Raw genomic sequence first — 19,033 nt, 5'->3', positions numbered from 1 at the left:
AAGTCGTGAACATTGCATAGATGCTGGTTGACTATCTTAATCTTTTTATTTCAATTCAGCCAAGTTTGCAATCTAATTATAGTATGTTGAACAACACAATCCATCAGGTTCTAAGACCTAATACAGATAGGCTAAAACTCCAAACAAATGCCTTTGAGTATGTCTGTATTTTTCGCCTCACATGAAATTTTTTTTAAATTCCAGTTTCAGAAAATATTCTGATTACAAAATTAAAATCTCCAAATTGAATTTCTATTTCTTCGTAAACAAGTCAATCATTTTTTTTTTAAAACTCCTGGGCAGATCAGGATAACTAGATAAACAAAGCAATCAGTGATATTGTTTACAACAGATTTTGTTATTTGGCATCAAATGAGTCCCCAAAAAAAAGGTTGATATGCTATCTATAAATATAAAAGCGAAAATATATGTATGTATGTGTGTTCGCCTTTTCTGTGTATCTACAAAAGGCTTCTTTCAGAGAAGCGGTCGCTCGCTTCACAACTTTTTAAAACTTTTTATATCACATACAAATCGTAATATCTCACAGTTAACAACGAAGCTCGCCTGTCTATTTAATTTGCTCGATTTCGGAAAGATAAATATTCAATATTTGTCGCTCGCCACATGTGGGTTAGTCTTTTTCCCATAACATCTTGGGGGGAAAAAAGCGTTCAGCAGTAAATGAAATCCTGCAGTCAAACTTCACCTCATTAACTCATTAAAACGAGCACCTGCTAAATCCAAGTAATTAAATAAATTCAAACGTGTTTCCATTAGCATCTCGCGGTGGGCCAATGGTTAACATCGCACGTTTTTTTTTTCTTCACAACTTTGCTTCAATGGTTCGGGTTCGATCCTCATACTTACTATTTTTTTTACCCCCCTCCCACACCTCCAAACACCCGGGTAACGCCGGGTAACGCCGGGTACCCCTCGCTAGTTAAAAATTAAAAAAAAAAAAAAGGAAAAACAGAGAGAAGAATTGCTTGTACTTACAGGCACCTGATCATTGATGAGCTTGCCAATAATACTGTCCATAAGTTTGGCTGGTTTCAAGCCCTGGTGGTACTGCATAGCCAATAATTTGGCCTCCTTGCAGCCAAAGCTGTTGCCGAAGGCTTCGTCAATGATTAGCGTCATACTCGGAATGGTGTCATCTTCGGTTCGGCGTAAGTTGTTCATGTGATGACTCCCACAACTGGTGCTACCACCTCCTCCATCGTGCATCACTGAGGGTACAGCTAACATGGGTTCGGCCGATGACCGATAACTAATTCTTTCCTGTTTCACCACGGTCAGGCTCGGAGATGTTGTGTCGGGCGTCTGTGTTTGTTCCATCCGGTGCCATGCGGTTGCCGGACTGACGTTACAGGACAAGTTCACAGGTTCTGGAGAGGGTGGCGGTTGTGGGCTGGGGGCAGCGTTTGAACAGTTTTCCGTTTCTTTCACTTCCTGTTTAATGTGTTTGCTTGGCGGGAGACTGTTGATTATACTGTCGTCGTGCTCAGACACCATGTATGGCCGTTTCTTTATAGGACTTCGATTCACCGGTTTATCCTGCTTTAGCGTCTTACGTAAATCTAGTGATGTGTTGGCTACAATAACTGACGGCTGTACGGCCGTCTGGGTGCTCACTGTTGTCGACAGACCTCGGTCAACAGTTTTGTTGATACCAACAGAAGTGGTACTCACCGGGTTCATGATCTGGACCGAGGGGATTCGATTCACATAGGAGTTCTGAAAACGGGGTCCTGATGGAGAAACTGTGGTGACTGTATGGGGGGCAGTTCGCATGTCTGTGCTGTGTTTTAGGGCGTACGGAGATTGTTGCACAGGAAAAGTGACAGTTGTGGGGATACTGAGTATGGATCCTACGATAGAGGGCACGATGGTTGATTTGTGAGCGGCCGAAGGGAGAGACAGATGGGTCCGCTCAACTGCAATAGATTTGGGGTAGGGAGTGTCGTCTGCCTGTTCGGGGGCTTTGGAACTGTCATCAGATTCGGCGTCTGATATGTTCGTGATTTGCGAGTTGTCACCGTTGACTGACATCTTAGAGCCGGCCAACTCCATTTTCGGCACGCAAGTATTTATCGCCCGGTTCTTCAGGAGCAACGATAGCGCCGTTACCGATGATCTGTTAACAGCATTCGATTCGGAGTCCATCGATAGGGAAGAACTGACTGCTGGGTTTGGAGAAACAAGGGTAGACAACTCTGAATGGCTCGGGCTTGGAGGAGCCTGGACAAACGCGGGCAACATTTCAGACGTCATCTCCGATTGCAAACTCAGAAGACCATGCAGTGCTTGCTGCGTCTGGGTGTCCTCGATTGTTTTTATCATTTCCCGCATCTTCCGAGAACGACGACCAAGCTTCGCCGCTGAAAAAACAAAAACAAAAATATTTTGAAGACAGTTTTACATGAATCAACAGCTTGGACATCTCAATTCTCTTGAGTTAATCATCCAAACTATACCAAACATTTAGAAGAATTAAAATCAGACTAAACAGGGCTCTACGGACAAACTTATCTTTAGTTGACCTTTAACAACTGAATATTTTTGTTCACTAGCCACATAGAAAAGTTGTTAGCCAAACCCACATGATTTTTAGAATATGACATCTTCATTCTGTGGCGAGTATGTACATCATAAAGATTTTTCTGTATTTTTTTTTAATAAGTGTAATTCTAAATATACAACAAATTTTATGTTGATACTTGAAGGTATGAACATTCTAATTTCTTCAGATATTTTTAAACAGCCTTCGTCAAAAAAAAAAAAAAATATATATATATATTGTTTTATTAAACTTTTATTGTTTAAATAATTTAACTTTATTTTGTAAAAAAAAAAAAGTTGAAAAAATATTTTTCACTCAGTAGTGAGCTTTGGAAGATTGTAAGTGAAAGAAATACAATCACCAAAACTCGCAATGTAGAACCCTGCTAAAGAGTCTAGGCTAAGTAAAAAAGACAATTCTTTAGCAAAAGAAGAGGTATGTGCCTTTTTAAAATCTCTCTATATATATATATATATATACAGACTCTCTCTCTCTCTCTCTCTCTCTCTCAGTTATATTACATTTGAATATACATTTTTCTCCGAGTGCTTTTTAAGATGAGTTTGTGACATACTTCTTTATATACGTTTGGAGCAAATATAGAACCTTACAATATTATTTTAAATTGCCAATGGTATGGTGTAGTCATATTGTTAAATATTCAGATGGGCTAGTTAGCTAGTTCATTGGCTAGTGCATACATGATATTTAGGATATGGGGCTTTAAACCCCCCCCCTCCAAATTATAGACAAGACATTAAAAGATCAACAACTAAGAATTAAAAATTGTGAGAACAGAAGTAGAGATACAGAAAAAAGGATGTAACGTCATATGAAAGTGAGAGAATTATGGTCAAAAGTAAAACTGTTCCATTCTCTGAAAAAAACAGTTGAGAATGACACAGTATTAATATAGAATAACATTTGTCATTAATCTCTCTCTCCTCCTCTCTTTCTTTTCCTCTCTCTCTCTCTCTCTCTCTCTCTATCATATTTTGACTGCTTCTTAGGATGTATTTCCTTTTTATGTGCACCTTCACCACAACACCACTCTTAATGTTTAGTGGATGGTGGGGTGGTGCTTGAGACCAAATTGTATTAATTGAGCCAAATTTTCACCAATTTGTTCTTCTTAGAAACTGTTTTTAAATCCACAGGAATTTAATCGCATCCATTAAACCAGTTTTTATCTTGGTTCGAAGTTTTAACAAATCGCTTTAAATAATTTTACTTAGTCAGTATGATTGAAGTTGGTGAATTTGGCATAGTTATACTGTTAAATATTCAGATGGGTGAGTTAGCGAGTTCATTAGCTAGTGCAGATATAGTGGTTATGATATGGGACTTTAAAGCCCCCACCCCCCAAAAAATATAGGCGTTACATTAAAAGATCAACAGTGACTAAAAATCAAATATTGTGAGTACAGAAGTAGAGATATTAATGTCTTGTCTATAATTTTTTTTTTTTTTTGGGGGGGGGGGGGGTTTAAAGCCCCATATCCTAAACATCATGTATGCACTAGCCAATGAACTAGCTAACTAGCCCATCTGAATATTTAACAATATGACTACACCATACCATTGGCAATTTAAAATAATATTGTAAGGTTCTATGTTTGCTCCAAACGTATATAAAGAAGTATGTCACAAACTCATTCAAAACGTCATATGAAGTGAGAGAATTTTGGTTGGCAAGTATCGCTTAGACTCAGATACTTTTCCAGGAGCTATGCATTGTCCCGAGATTGAAAGAAGACACATCACGCTCTGATCGCATATTTTTGCTAGTATATAGAATGAAAGAATATATACTACACTATCCACCCACTCATCGCCAACAAGGAGAAGATAGTGCCTGGGAGGAAGGTCCCAAATTTGGCTGGATGTACTTACCTGTTCTTGACATCCCAAGAGCCAGACATTTTTGCAAGCGGCAATACTGACACCGGTTCCTCGTTTGGACTGAAATTTCGCAATTTTTGTTGTAGAAGCATTTCTTCCTTGTAGGGTCTCCGATATCTTGTAAAGCTCGACGGAAGAATCCCTGAAACGAAGGAAAAACAAACATTTTTTTATTAAACCAACATAGTGACATGAATATGTGTTCAAAATCACACTAGTTTCCTGCTGCATGCAAAGATGACCACAACAATTCATCCCGTGGTCATCGGAGGGGGGGGTTAATTTTTATTTGTTATTGTTCCATGTTATCTAATATATATTAAATAATGTTGGCTGGATTTTAAAAGTTGTACCTAAATCGCATTTAAGCTGACCAATTAAACTTTTTATCCTGACAAATCCATTTTATTTGTTACTGTCATTTCATGTCATCTAATATTTTAAATTGTTGGCCGGATTTTTAAAGTTGGAACTAAATAGCATTTAAACTGACAAATTAAACTTTGATTCTGACTGACCAGAAAGATGACCATGAAATTTCACCCATGGTCATGGGAGTGGGTATGCATAGGTAAAAGAGTCATCTGCTACTGTTATGTATTCACCGTGGTCAATTTTTTAAAATGTGTTTCCCAGTCTACATAACTGTTAAGTCTACTTTTGTCACTGGTCCAATATATATACACACTGACAGCAAGTAAAACACAACACAGTTGATCTATAAAGTAATATTTTTTTTATTTCACACCAACAAATCAGCTTTTGATTATAAGCTTTTGACATTTCTGAAAGTGTGTGAGGTTGGTGTGTTGTTGGGTCAGATGTTGATGGTGAAGAAATATGACAGTTTTCCTTCTCTCTGACCGATTTTCCTGCTTTCTCTTTGTGATGATTTATATAAACATTCTTTTCCTATTGGAACGTTTAATACTTCCCATTGTCTATTGTTTCAATCCTTTGACTGATATTCTCTCACATATTTCAGGGTCAAATTATGCATTCCCATAGACAACGGTGGAAAGTCTCGCATTCTTCACATGGAGTCGATCTGCATGTGTGCCATCCATTGGATGCTTCCCTTCCGGAGTCGCCTGCCAATATCCAACACTACTAATAACAAAAAGTTTCCATGGTGTTATTGCCCCTAATAAAAGGAAGTTCCTGTGGATTTATCTCCCCTGATAACATAAGTAACCAGGCAGTGATTTCCTCTGATAGAAGACATGGGGGCAGCCATTTGCTGTTTGTGTGGATATTAACAATGAACTGTAAGGACCACATTTTTCCCACTTTACATAGAGAAGAACGGATATCCTTAAAACATGTCCGTTCAGTGTCCACATTTACTTATTTAACACTTCTACTTGGTCATAGCTTACAGAACAAGAACAACCTACCCCCGTGCATTAAATAAAGGGTTCTGTATAGATTCATACTAGAAGTGTCCAAATGAACCCACGGCAAAATGCATAAAGCTGTTGAGTGACAATCAGTTCTAAGCGACAGCTTTCCAAGGGTGTAACTTTCAATCCTGACTAGAGCTAAATGACAAATTCCATGAACAATGTTTCTTTCCTAGAACTGTCTACCTGTGGAACTCCATACTGAAGGGCTACAACATGGTCACTTTCAAGTCTAATGTAGACAAATTCTTGTTGAGCTGCCCTTTTATATAATCAAATTTCACACAATTTCCACCACAACTGATCATTATAATGCTGTCTCATTGACACCTGAGAGTAATTAACTCTTATCCTCAAGTTGTCTTCTGGCTTCGATAAGTGGTAACTCCCTTGTAAAAAAAAAAAAATTAAAAAAATATAAGCAATTTACTCCCATGAAGTAGACGAATGGTTCTTTATAAATTAATCCGAGAATTATCCATCTGTATTTACTGGAGCCTAGACGGTTGCAAGGAGATCTCATCCTTCTTTTTAACACGATCCACAGCAACTACAATGTGCTTCATGACCTCCTCTTCACACCAGCTCTGCAGAGATAGTTTTGTGGAAACTAGGAGTAGTTGTACCTAATACGATTTTGCTAAATTGTCGTAAAGCATCCTTTTTAAGCTCAGGTTGCTGCACTATGGAACAGGTTGCCAACATCTGTGATCAGCCTCCAGACGGTGGAACAGTTCAAGGCAGAGCTGGATGCATCGGTTTTTTGGGGGTTTTTTTTTATATACACATAAGAGTCACTACTTATCAAGGTCCAGAGGCCACTCAAGGATAAGGGTTATTGAGTGTACAGTAATCAATGGGATATTATTATAGTAATCGTTAGTAATTGAAATATGGTGAATTGGATTACTTAAGGGGGCGGTTCATCAAGAAGTTATTTATGTTGGATTTGATGGCAACCAAGTTGTCGTTGTTGTACATCTTTGGTTGATTGCCTGTCACTTAAACAGCGGAGGATGCATGCAAATGTGTTTCTAGCATAAACCATCAAGCAAACATTGGATGTACCTTTCGTAAGAGATTTGTTAACCCCGGACACAGATCATAGTCGCCATGGATTCTAGAGGAGGATGTCATGTAAGTATGTAACAACAAAAAAATATTTTGCAACAAATCTGCAAAGAAAGTAGTTTCCCTTTACCAGGCGAGAAAAACCAATCATTCAATGTAGCACAGGATACATTGTGGTTATTAATCTTTTATTAATTGGCCCTCACTTCAGCAACAAAGGGTACATGAGGACACAATTCTTGCGGAAAACATCAACCAGAATTTAGACGTACCTTTTGGTGGGGGTAGGTGACAGGATGTACAGCACAATCATGTTGATACACCGGTTCTCGACAGATCACCAAAGTTAAGCAACGTTGAGCCTGGCCAGCACCAGATAGGTGACCATTTGGGAAGGCTAGGCGCTGTATGTACCTTCTGGGAAGGTTGGGCGTGGGGTCAGCACCCTCACCCTGTAAAAAGAACTCCTCACTACAAAAACATCTACAAAAGTTGTAGATGGTCTATGCCCCTCCAGGGGCTGAAGGGCTATGGATGGATGGAGGTGACAGGATGGTTTGGTTCGGTTTGGTTGTTTTACAGCATATCAACCCTTTTCAGGTTATTTAATGCCGAATCCAGTTATTTGATCAGATGAACTTGAATCCCCTTCAATGTAAATACTCCCACCCAGCAGTAATTTTCAAATAGGGAGTTGTACCATATTACGACACATAAAACTCCTTAAAATACTCCAAATAAACTGAAATTTGAAGCTACTTATTAATTTATGTTTAACACCTGTCCACTCAGTCTTTTTGTCCTATGTGGCATTCTCTCTGTTACACAGACCTAAATAGCATTTAAGCTGACCAATTAAACTTTTATTAGGACTAGCCAAGTTTTATTTGTTATTCTTGTTCCATGATATCTAATATATGGAAATAATGTTGGTTGGGTTTTATAAGTTAGACCTAAATAGCACTTAAGCTGACCAATTAAACTTTTATTAGGACTTGCCAATTTTTATTTGTTATTTTTATTCCATGATATCTAATATATGGAAATAATGTTGGCCGGATTTTATAAGTTAGACCTAAATAGCATTTAAGCAGGCAAATCAACTTTTTATTTTGACTAGCTAACTTTTATTTGTCCTTGTTCCATGTTCCATGTTATCTAATATATATTAAATAATGTTGGATGGATTTTAAAAGTTCTACCTAAATAGCATTTAAACTGATGAATCAAAATTTTATTCTGACCAACTAATTTATATTTGTTGTTGTCGTTCCATGTAATCTAATATATTAAATTATGTTGGCCAGATTTTGAAAGACCAAAATAGCATTATTCTAAATTAAAAAAAAAAAAATGTTTATTATTCAACAGATTAGCAAAATTATTGCGTCATCATATATTTCTAAAAAAAAATGATTTTTTTCTTAAATTTTTGCATCACGATAGACAAGTGGATTATAGTTTAACATAAATTACTTGAAACCACTTGGAATTGCAATTATGTATTGGAATTTGGTTTATGACGTAAGCAATTAAAACAAATCGAGTTTTTGCATAAGTTATTAGATAGATTTTTAAACAAACAATATTTGAAAAGACGCTTGAATCATTATTGAATAATTGATATAAAAACTGTCTGATGTAACTCACTATCTCATACTTTCCGACCGAGAGATCTCTTTAAGATTCTAACTGTCCCTTTAAATGCAATTGTCTGTATCTCTCTTGCACTTGGTTCACCAGGTATATTTAACAGGTAGTTTTTGAAATTCTTTTTCATGAATGCAGTTGCGCCTATAATTACTAGAATGATGGAGATCTTCCCAAGATTCCAATTTCTTTTCTTGTCATACATAAGACCTTGGTATTTTGTTATTTTTTCCACCCAATTGAGGACACTAACTTCTACTAAGGTTGCTTCTTTCTTCTTCTTGTCCCATGTCACTGGTCCTGGATATGACCTAAAACTATATCAGATGGTGAGGCCCCAGCTTGCGGACTTTGGGGAGTGTAGAGCCACCCTTTAATCGCCATTGCTTCCAAGTAGGGTTCCACTTATGGGTTAAATAGAAAATGGCTTTAAAAAAAATATTCTATTAAATTTTTCTTCAAAATCACTGGATTCGGCATTAAATAATCTGAAAAGGGTTGATATGCTGTAAAACAAAAACAACCCAACCCAACCCATATCACTATGCCAGGTTGAATAGCTCCATTTCCTAGGTACATAGTTGTAGGAATTACATAGTAATAGTGGATGGTGCAAAACTTATTTCCAACTGTTCTTTCTGGTAAATGTTCCAAGGACTAAACTACTATATTCAATATTCAACGTTTTACAGATCTCCCGGTGGAGATATTTAAACATGCCATTGTGTTGCATTACATAGCATCCGTGCCGCAGCAGAATCTCACAGCTGGATGTGAGGTAGCTGAAACTTTCTACTTCTGTATGGCAACACTTGCAGTTATTGTCATTGCTGAGACCACTCATATTCTTAAAACCATTGGTCATTAAATCTTAATCTTGGGCTGTCATTATAATCCTATCCTGATCATAGTGGAACAACTATCTTTTCAATCTCGCCTTCCTTATCTATATAGTCCTGAACGAATTCATCCAGAAAATACTTGGGACATTGTTGGCTGGCCCATTCATCCATTTTTTCAATGGAAGGTGTATTTTTGGCAACTTTTTTTTTTTTTAGCTATTTCCATAGCAGGCTGGTATTCTGATTCTGTCTCATTTGTAAAATAGTTGTGTCCAAAATGTTTGGCCAGTTTCGTGATGAAAGCTATTCTGTAACTTCCTGTTTTCAAGCCCCCCCCCCCTCACAACAGAACCTTACAACTGGCTATTGTTTTAAGAATGGGCTTCATAATTTTCTACAAAGCATAAGACTGTGTAACATCAGAACAGATACTACACTTTACTCAACTGTAAATAGCCACTTACCTTACATCCTTCACACGCTAAAACTCCATAGTGAATGCCTGATGACTTGTCTCCGCATACCAGGCATTTGAGATATGACTGTTTGGAACTGTCAGATACTGAAGCAGAAAAAACAAAAATTGTAAGAAAATATTGGTATATAAACGACAGACAAAAAATATTTGAAAAAAATTAATTATTTTTCAGAGAGAGAGAGAGAGAGAGAGAGAGAATGCCGGAGCAAAAGATAAGACGGTTGAACGAGTTTACAGATTAGACAAATCAAGCTACAAATAGAAAAAAGAAGAAAAGAACAACATCTCTACAACTGCTGCATTACCACTACGGCCACATTTACAACTAGATGTCACTACTCATTGAGGCAACTACTTGATGTTTTTGTTTTTAAAGTGAAAAAAACCAATCTACTTTGCTGCTCACTGTGGAACCTATTAGATTAGATTAGCCTGTCCAAGAAGGAGAGACTAGTGTTTGATGCACCAGCCTCGATGTGGCAACAATACTGCATGCATGGGCAAATGGTGGCTTTGTAGAGATATAGGATACTGGCAGGTGTGAGAAGTTTTCTAGTATGGTAGAGGGGGCCCACCTTCTTTGCAACAGATTTGGCAGTATGTTCTGTGTGTTTATTCCAATCACAATAAAAATGCAACGGAATGCGAAAAAAAAAAAGTGTGAAAACGGTCGCATGATCACATGCATTAAAGAGACGCAAAGAAGTCAGCCATTAAGAGTCGAACGGCTAAACCGAAAACAAAATGAGTCATGAGCAGAGGTTAATTATTTCTGATAACGCTAAAAAAAATAAATCTTTAAAACTGCGAATATGGTCAAAGTATTGTGCTAAAGCCAGACAGTAGCAAAAAAAAAAAAAAAAAAAATGTCCGTGGAATATCCAAATGCGATCGGAGAAAATACTCATTGAAAGCCGGAAAGAAAAATTTAGTTGAACAAAACAGATAATCAACTCAAAGTCTGCGTTTTTTTTTGTTTGTTTCTTTTTTTTTTTTTTTTGTATTTTTAAAATTTTATTATTCTTGATAACCTGCTTGTCAGATGCTAGACAAAACTTATGGATGAGCAGTGTTGGGAAGGAGGATGGCATTGTTGCGACAATTATACAATGTACTATGCGCATATTAGCGTGTGACTTTAACAAAATGATGATTGAATTTACTGTCGACCAAAGCAAAGAATCCTTTTTTTTTTATTTTTTGTTATATATATGTGTGTGTGTGTGTGTGTGTGTGTGTGTGTGTGTGTGTGTGTGTGTGTGTGTGTGTGTATGATTCTCTCTTTAGTTTCTTAGAAATTGCAGAAAATCAACAACTGCCTCAGGTCGGTTCACTGCAAGTCGCAACCACTCAAAGAAAAAATTGATAAAAGAAATCAGAGGGAAAATAATAAATAAAAAGACATGTCTAGACAGAAGTGTTTTTCAAAAATGTTTTTTTTTATCATCGTGCGATGGTATAAGCAAAGTAATTTGCAGCATTGTTTTAGTTTTATTTTTACGTCTTGATTCTTTTTACGAATTTTTATTTCCTTGTGTGCTTCGTTTTGATCTTTTTTTTTTTTTTTTTTTCGAAGGCAAATTCAAAGTAAAACAAGAAAACGTATCGAAACCAAACGTCTGTCATATTATGATGATTAAAAACCTGAAATGGTTCGAGGCTTTTTGAATATTCATTTGGTTTAACTTCATAAGATAACCGAAGCACGCACGCGCCCACACACACACACACAGAAAGACAAAATACAAATAAAAGAGTGGAAGTTCTTTCATAGACTGACAAAAGTACTTGAAATTTTTGTTCTGTCAGTTAAAGAACAAAAATAAGTTAGAAGATGTCTCTGATATTATTTTTAAATTTAGTCTGATGGACCAACCGATTAATGGACAGAACTGCCTATTATCTGCATCTAAATTTTTTTTTAATGAAAATCGCCCCAGACAAAGCATAAAGCTACTTGATGTAAGAAGCTAAAAAGAAAAAAATATATAATATTTCAAGGTAAAAAAAAAAAAAACTTGCCCAATGATAAGTGTCAGAATTGAACGAAGACTTTTGTTTACAAAACATAAGCAGGCCATTACTACTACTACTACTACTACTACTACTACTAATGGAAACATGCTCCATGTTTGGTGAGTTGCATATTCGCAATGCATGCAATTAACAGACTTGCTGTAAGTGTAATTTATTTAATTAAGAGTGTTGGATAAAGGAACAAATTCCAGGTTAGCAGAGAACAAAGAAAATACCATGTCGAACACTGACGCACATATTGACCTCTGATGAAACAAAGAAAATACCATGTCAGGATTTGTACACATATATTGATCTCTGATCAAACAAAGGAAGAATTTGTCATTAAAAGCAGGAGGTTCAACGAACAAAGAGAGCAGAGAGTGAGAGACGTAGAGAGACGAACGACCGTTACGTCATTAGCACGTCAGCTCCAACTTTTGCTCAATACGTCTGACAATGACTGCAGGCAAAATAATAATAATAATAATAATAATAATAATAATAATAATAATAATAATAATAATAATAATAATAAATAAAAACAGTTTTGTTTTGAAATTGTCTATGTGTTTGTTTGTCAAACGCCTGGAGCAAGCTAGAGTGTACATTCGTGAGATAAGCAAAATGGACTAAACAAATTTTATACATTTTTTTTCACTAAAAGCTATATTGAACAAAGAACAACTGAACAAGGAAACTTAAACGAGACTAATAACATAAAACAAGACATTTACTTTAATAAATGCTAAGGATGAAATTGCATTTCCTTTTCATTTCTTTAAAAGATCAATCCTTTTAGACATGCTCTCAACCATTCGCTTTGTACAGCTTCCCACAGTTTGTCATTATTCAAAAAAGTTCTTCCGGCCAATGCAGGAGATATTATAAACCAAATATTAAATCGGGCCTTTCACCTGGCCAAAATATCACATTAATTGAGTTATCAGAAAATCATTTTTCTGTGACTTTAGCAGTGTGTGCAGGGACATTATCATGTTGAAAACTAATATTCTGGGATATTCCCAGCTTCTGAATACTTAGTAATAATTCTGTTTCTAATATTCAAATGTATTCCTTTGCATTGATTGACTTTTCACATCTAATAAGTTTCCCAACTCCTGCTATAGTAAAAGTTCCCCATATCATTATCCCTCCATTCCCGTGTTTAACTGTCGTTTTTATGCAACTTGGCGACCATCTTCCTATAGTTCTTCAATTGCACCGTTCGGGAGCATCACTAACAAGTCAAAATCTTGATTCATCTAACCAGAAAACATTCCTGAACCAGTCTGTATCTTTCTTGCCATAACATGGGAAAAATCTCTTTCTATCATTGATGTTCTTCCTAGATAAAAATGGCTTCTTTGCACATCTTTTAGAGGAAAATCCCATTTCTTTCATTCGTCTAAATATTATATATCTAGAAAGAGAATTTCCAGCCCCTGTTTTGAATTCTTTGCTATGGTCAGCATAAGTTTTCTTTCAATCCTTCAAAACAGTTAATTTAAGCCTGTGGTCGTCCTTCAAAGTGGATGCTCTAGGGCAACCAGATCCAGATTTCCCTTTTACCAAGCGTTCGACTTCGAAGCTTTGACCAATTCGCTTCACTGCAAAAAGAGATGTTTTCCCATTTTCTTTTCTTAAAATATCAAAAATCTTCTTGTAAGTCATTTTGGACTGCTTTAATCCTGCAATTCGTTTTTATTTATATCTTCGCCAAGATGCGGTCTTACCATTTTTAGGATTAATTTTTCCACTTATCATTATATGCTATAATAATAATGATCTACAAAATAGAAATTTTCAGTTAAAGTTAACAAAAATTCATGGAAAATATTGAAAAATCAATTTCTTCTTTCTTTCACTCTTAGCCCATTTTTTTTTTTTTTTTTTTTTGCTCATGAGTGTGTATATTTATTTAGTAGCACGCATTTTTGTAAAAGTGCAACAAACATGTTTATACATACGTGAGCAATAAACTAATAAACTGTTATAGAGGGATCGACAATACCACAAGAGAAAAAAAAAGGCCACACAAGACATGAGTCATGTGTCTGATTTTGTGTTTGACTACCCAGAATTTTATTTGTCCACTTGAGAAAATAATGTTCCTTCAGAACTCTAGTGTAGTTAAGACCTTGTAAAGTTTTGCCAAAAGTAATGCCCGGCAACATACAGAACCCCTTAGTCATTAGTTTTTTTTTTTTTATGTCCATAGATAAAGTTGACCATTATATCAACAATCTACTACGTGATAAAAATCTAGTGGCAAACACGTTGTAGTGTCACCAGAGAAAAGTATACCATATAAAAAAGTTCCAGTGAAGAGCATATTTACATTTCCACTTTTTCTTTTCCCTCATTTTCTTTTTTGTTCTTTCCGACCCAGAAAACAGAGAGTAGGAAGTAGAACTTGTGTTTATTTTCAGCAGCATTGTATCTCTTGCTTCTCTTATTTTATTTTGTATCTTCACATTCAATGAGCTATGTTTCTGGCAAAGGAGGAAGAATTGTTGTTTTCTGGGTCTGAATCCACCCATATAGCATTCATAGGATAAAGGTTAATCGGATGGTTGGCTTTTTACGTTGATAAGTTTTGGCTCATTAGTAAAACTTTTTTAGAAAATGGTAAATCTGAAGACTTGAACCATTCTGTTACTATAAACATTGCAGCACCGATGAAAATGCTGTTTCAAAGTTAAGCCCGACAGACCAACAAAAAGTCAAGCCTGACAGACCAACGAAAATGTTGTTTCAAAGTTAAGCCCGACAGACCAATAAAAATGTCAAGCCTGACAGACCAACGAAAATGCTGTTTCAAAGTTAAGCCCGACAGACCAACAAAAAAGTCAAGCCTGACAGACCAACGAAAATGTTGTTTCAAAGTAAATCATGAAAGGCCAACGGAAATGTTGTTTCAAAGTAAATCATGAAAGACCAACGGAAATGTTGTTTTAAAGTTAGGCATGACAGACCAACGAAAAGTCAAGCATGACAGATCAACGAAAATGTTGTTTCAAAGTAAATCATGAAAGGCTAACGGAAATGTTGTTTCAAAGTGAATCATGACAGACCAATGAAAATGCTATTTCAAAGTTAGCATGTTTGTCGGTCTGTCATGCCTATTTCAAACTTAACCTTGACAGAAAAAAAAAAAAAAATTCTATTTTAAACTTAAGCACAACAGATCAATGAAAATGCTATTTCAAAGTAAATCATGACAGATGAATGGAAATGCTATTCAAAGTTAGGTATGACAGACTGACAAACATGCTATTTCAAACTTAATCTTGACAGACAAAAAATATTCTATTTTGAACTTAAGCACAACAGATCAACGAAAATGCTATTTCAAAGTAAATCATGACAGATTGATGAAAATGTTAGGTTTTAAATTAAAGTAACTAGAATTACCCATCTGCAGCTTTTGGTTTTAGCAAAAAGTGGGAGAAAAAAAGAAAAGAAAAAAAAAACAGATGCATGATGGGAAATATACACGCATTTTTGCATTTATAGATCCGACAAATGCCAGAAAATGCATTTGGATAATCAATCGACTAATCAATAGTTCAATACCAACAATCCACTTTTTTTGTTTTTATTTTATTTTATTTTATTTTTCAGAGCTCCTGGCAGGCAACGATTCCAGACAGACTTGAAACGTTCATGTAAGATTCTTTGAAACTAGAGATGGAATGAAAACGTCTAGCTTTTTTTTTTTTTTTCTTTTTTTTTTTTCCTAAACAACAACAAAAACAATTCAACAACAAACAGAAATTTCAGCTGTGTATTTTGTAGATATTAGCTAACAGCATGAATATGGAAAAATCGTCCAAGAAAAATCCAGTTTGGAATTTGACCAAAATTAGTTCCAATGATTTGAACTCCCCCTCACAAAGACAAAGAAGAAAACAAACTGACATTCATTTTTTTTTATATAAGTTTCAAATTCTAATAAACACCAACTCCATCATGCATTTTTTTTTTCTTTTTTTTTTTGGTGCTGTTTGGTGTGAGCTTTAATCAATCCAATCTGCATAACCTAGATAATTTATTCTATTAAACTATTTACGAGGGTTGTTCCAAAAGTAAGGCCTCCTATTTTTTACCTAAAAAACTAAAACGTTGATAGCTTTCTACTCTAATAGTTTCTCTCCTCAAACAGTTAGACTTTAGAATTCCCTTCCTGCTATTTGCTTCCCTGACTACTGATATGCAGAAGTTTTACTGCAACGTAAACCAACATATTTCTTTTTTTTTTTTACAAAGAAATCACCACTTATCAAGGCTTAGAGGCCACTCACAGATAAGGGTTAAAGAGTGTACATTGGTGAAAAGGACAATATCATAGAATCGTTAGAAATGTAAATTTGGTAAATTGGATTACTTAAGGGGAAGGGTTTATCAAGAACTTGTTTACATTGGACTTGAAGACGGCCATATTGTAGTCAGCTGGAAAGCAGGTAAACGGAAGGGAGTTCAACGGGTGTGCAGTTCTAAGATGGAAGCTTTGTTCATGGAATCTATGTTTAGGTTTAGGCACAGATAAAGAGTGGGGCAAATTATTGATAGTGGTTACAGCCAAACGAGTGTTAAAACCTTGTTAATCTTTCCTAGGCATAGTCCCAAATAGCAGCTGCTTACATCTAAGTGGTGATGTGCCTTGTTAGGGATGAACCTGACTAAAAGCAAAAAAGAAGAAAAAGAAAAAAAAAAACACGAACGTATGTGTACATAAAGCTAACATAAAAACTATTTTTTTGATAAAATTGTTTTTAATTTCAGTATTTCAGCGTCCAGTTTGCGTTTGACCTTTTTACCGTTAGTACTTCTGTAGTTTACGAACCACGCTATTTTTTTAGGCTAGTATTTTCAAGTTGAATTCAATTTTTATGGCATCTTTTGTTTATTGAATTTTTCGGTGCAAGTACAAAATAGCTAATAAAGCCCCCACCCCCTCCTTGTATTAAAAATGGGTTTAATAAGTAATAATGTTATTATTTCAGAGCAGTCTGAAACCTGCAAAAATTCGTTTGACGTGCTTGATCCGCATTACATGTGGATTGCACGGCGGCTATGGCGACACAAAGTAACCTTTCCCATCAAACTCTATCATTTTCATTTGTTTTGAGCTCTTACATAACAGTATGGCTTTTTTCAACAAGGTTGTTGTATGTCAACTCTCGGGATCACACATTATATACAGATAGGCACAAGGAAACAAAGACAACGGAAAGAATATGACACATTTTTTCAGACATTTATTTACAGGTACTTCCAGAAATAACGCCTTGTTTCTTGTTCGAAAGTCTTCTCGTACTCCAATGTGCTTAACAAGACTCTGCGGTGTTGAACACATGGTACTCTGTCTTTGTCCAGCCATGATTAGGACACGTCTTTCCCTGTTACTCGCTAGCCAGTTGTGTCTTGAACACGTCTACATCTTTCCTTGTCACTCCTGGGTCACGTATGTAACACATCTATTTTTGTCCTTCTTGGCATCACGCTTTCTTTTTCCGTTTTTTTTTTAATAAGCTTTTTCTTTCCTTCTTCCTCGCTGTGAGGTCACCTTGCACTCGGCTCGGTCATTTACATATGTTGGCTGCCGTACAATTGCTGCTGCTGCTGCCATATGCGTGTCTGCACTCTGTTACAGTGTCATTCTCGCTTTTTACCAAGCTTTTCTCAGTCTTTTAATTTGGATGTGCATCTCTCTTTTTATCCAATCAGAACTTCATCCAACAATTCCATACTAATGTAAGCACACCAACTGGCTCCTAAAAATGACTAAACAGGAAATAGGATGAGTTAATTTACTTTAGTGTCATAATCAGCTGGGAAGCAGCTCCGAGGTATTGTGTTCCACAGATGAGCAGTTCTGTGTAAAAAGCTCTGCTCAGAGAATTTTCCTTTAGTTTTAGGAACAGATAGAAAGTAAAGAGAATTGCTGGTAGTTGTTGCTAGTCGGATGTTTATTGTGAATGCCTTGCAAGAGAGACGGGGGGGGGCACAGAGTAGAATGTATATATCTATTTATATATATATATATATATATATATATATATATATATATATATATATATATATATATATTAGTGTTGGGACAATTAATCGGAATCGGGAATCGGAAAAATCAGAGCTGTTTAGGGTATCGAAATCGGGAAAATTTGAGCCTATTTTCCAATGCCAAAACCGATTCCTTTAATTATCTATTTTATTTTATTTTGTTTTTATAAAACATCTTCCATTGCTTGTAGTAGTAATAAAATAATAAATATTTATTGGCACAAACTCCCGTAAAACTAAAATCTCTAGATCACACCCTCACAAGTGTTTTTACGTTTGAGAAAATATATGCGCATTTAAGATGTATTTTTACACTAATGGGGGACAAAATAACAATTTTATAGTAAAGTATTAAGAAATTTATAAAGAATTGGAATCGGAATCAGTAATTGTACTGGAATTGGAAAAATATTAGAATCATCCCATCACTACATACAGACTTTGTTTAAAACGAAATTTTCCATTACTGGTTGTACTAATAAAGTATTACATATTTATATATTTAAAAACTACCATTAAGACTAAAATTCCAACTTCACACAAGTGTAGTTTTACGTTACTATAAATGTATATACGTATTATACAAGCATTTATGATAATCCGTCCACCCTCACGTCAAAAAAAAAAAAAAAAAAAAACAACCTTTAGCAAAATATTTAAGGATTATAACAAAAAAAATCAGGATCGTTAATTGTATTGGAATCAAGAAAAATATTGGAATCGTCCCATCACTAATATAATATATATATATATATATATATATATATATATATATATATATATATATATATATATATATACACACACATACATACACACTGTTTCAACAAAAAGCAAGACTTTAAAGAATGGGTTGAAAGTGTATTTCATTGTTAGTTACAATTGTTTCAAGACCATTTGGACAAATTCAAACAATTACATGCACAGTTAAGATGTGTTTCATAGTAATCGGGACAAAACAACTTCATAGTAAAATATTTAGAAATTTATAAAGAATTGAAATCAGAACCGGTTATTGTATCGGAATCAGGAATTT

General features: G+C 35.4%; 2 protein-coding genes across 5 annotated transcripts in view; one reads left to right on the top strand and one right to left on the bottom strand.

The window, feature by feature from the left end:
• The window catches only part of LOC145247945 (putative sodium/potassium-transporting ATPase subunit beta-3), a 238,430-nt gene extending 222,782 nt beyond the window's left edge, over positions 1-15,648 (top strand). Inside the window, exon 6 of the mRNA XM_080109590.1 lies at positions 15,556-15,648. Within this exon, the coding sequence (XP_079965716.1) occupies positions 15,556-15,603 (48 nt within the window). The 3' untranslated portion in view covers positions 15,604-15,648. The remainder of the gene's footprint in view (positions 1-15,555) is intronic.
• LOC145247940 (nuclear receptor subfamily 1 group D member 2-like) overlaps positions 1-19,033 on the bottom strand; it is a 490,243-nt gene that overhangs the window by 47,014 nt on the left and 424,196 nt on the right. For all 4 annotated transcript variants that reach the window (XM_080109580.1, XM_080109582.1, XM_080109579.1 and 1 more), the window contains 3 exons: positions 9,899-9,996; positions 4,460-4,610; positions 1,000-2,384 (listed from right to left, as the gene is read on the bottom strand). In XM_080109580.1, the coding sequence (XP_079965706.1) occupies positions 1,000-2,384; positions 4,460-4,610; positions 9,899-9,996 (1,634 nt within the window). The remainder of the gene's footprint in view (positions 1-999; positions 2,385-4,459; positions 4,611-9,898; positions 9,997-19,033) is intronic.

Source organism: Euprymna scolopes, chromosome 26 (assembly GCF_053919585.1).
Source record: "Euprymna scolopes isolate OS-2025 chromosome 26, ASM5391958v1, whole genome shotgun sequence".
NCBI classification, from domain to species: Eukaryota; Metazoa; Mollusca; class Cephalopoda; order Sepiida; family Sepiolidae; genus Euprymna; species Euprymna scolopes.
This window is presented reverse-complemented; position numbering and strand designations above follow the sequence as displayed.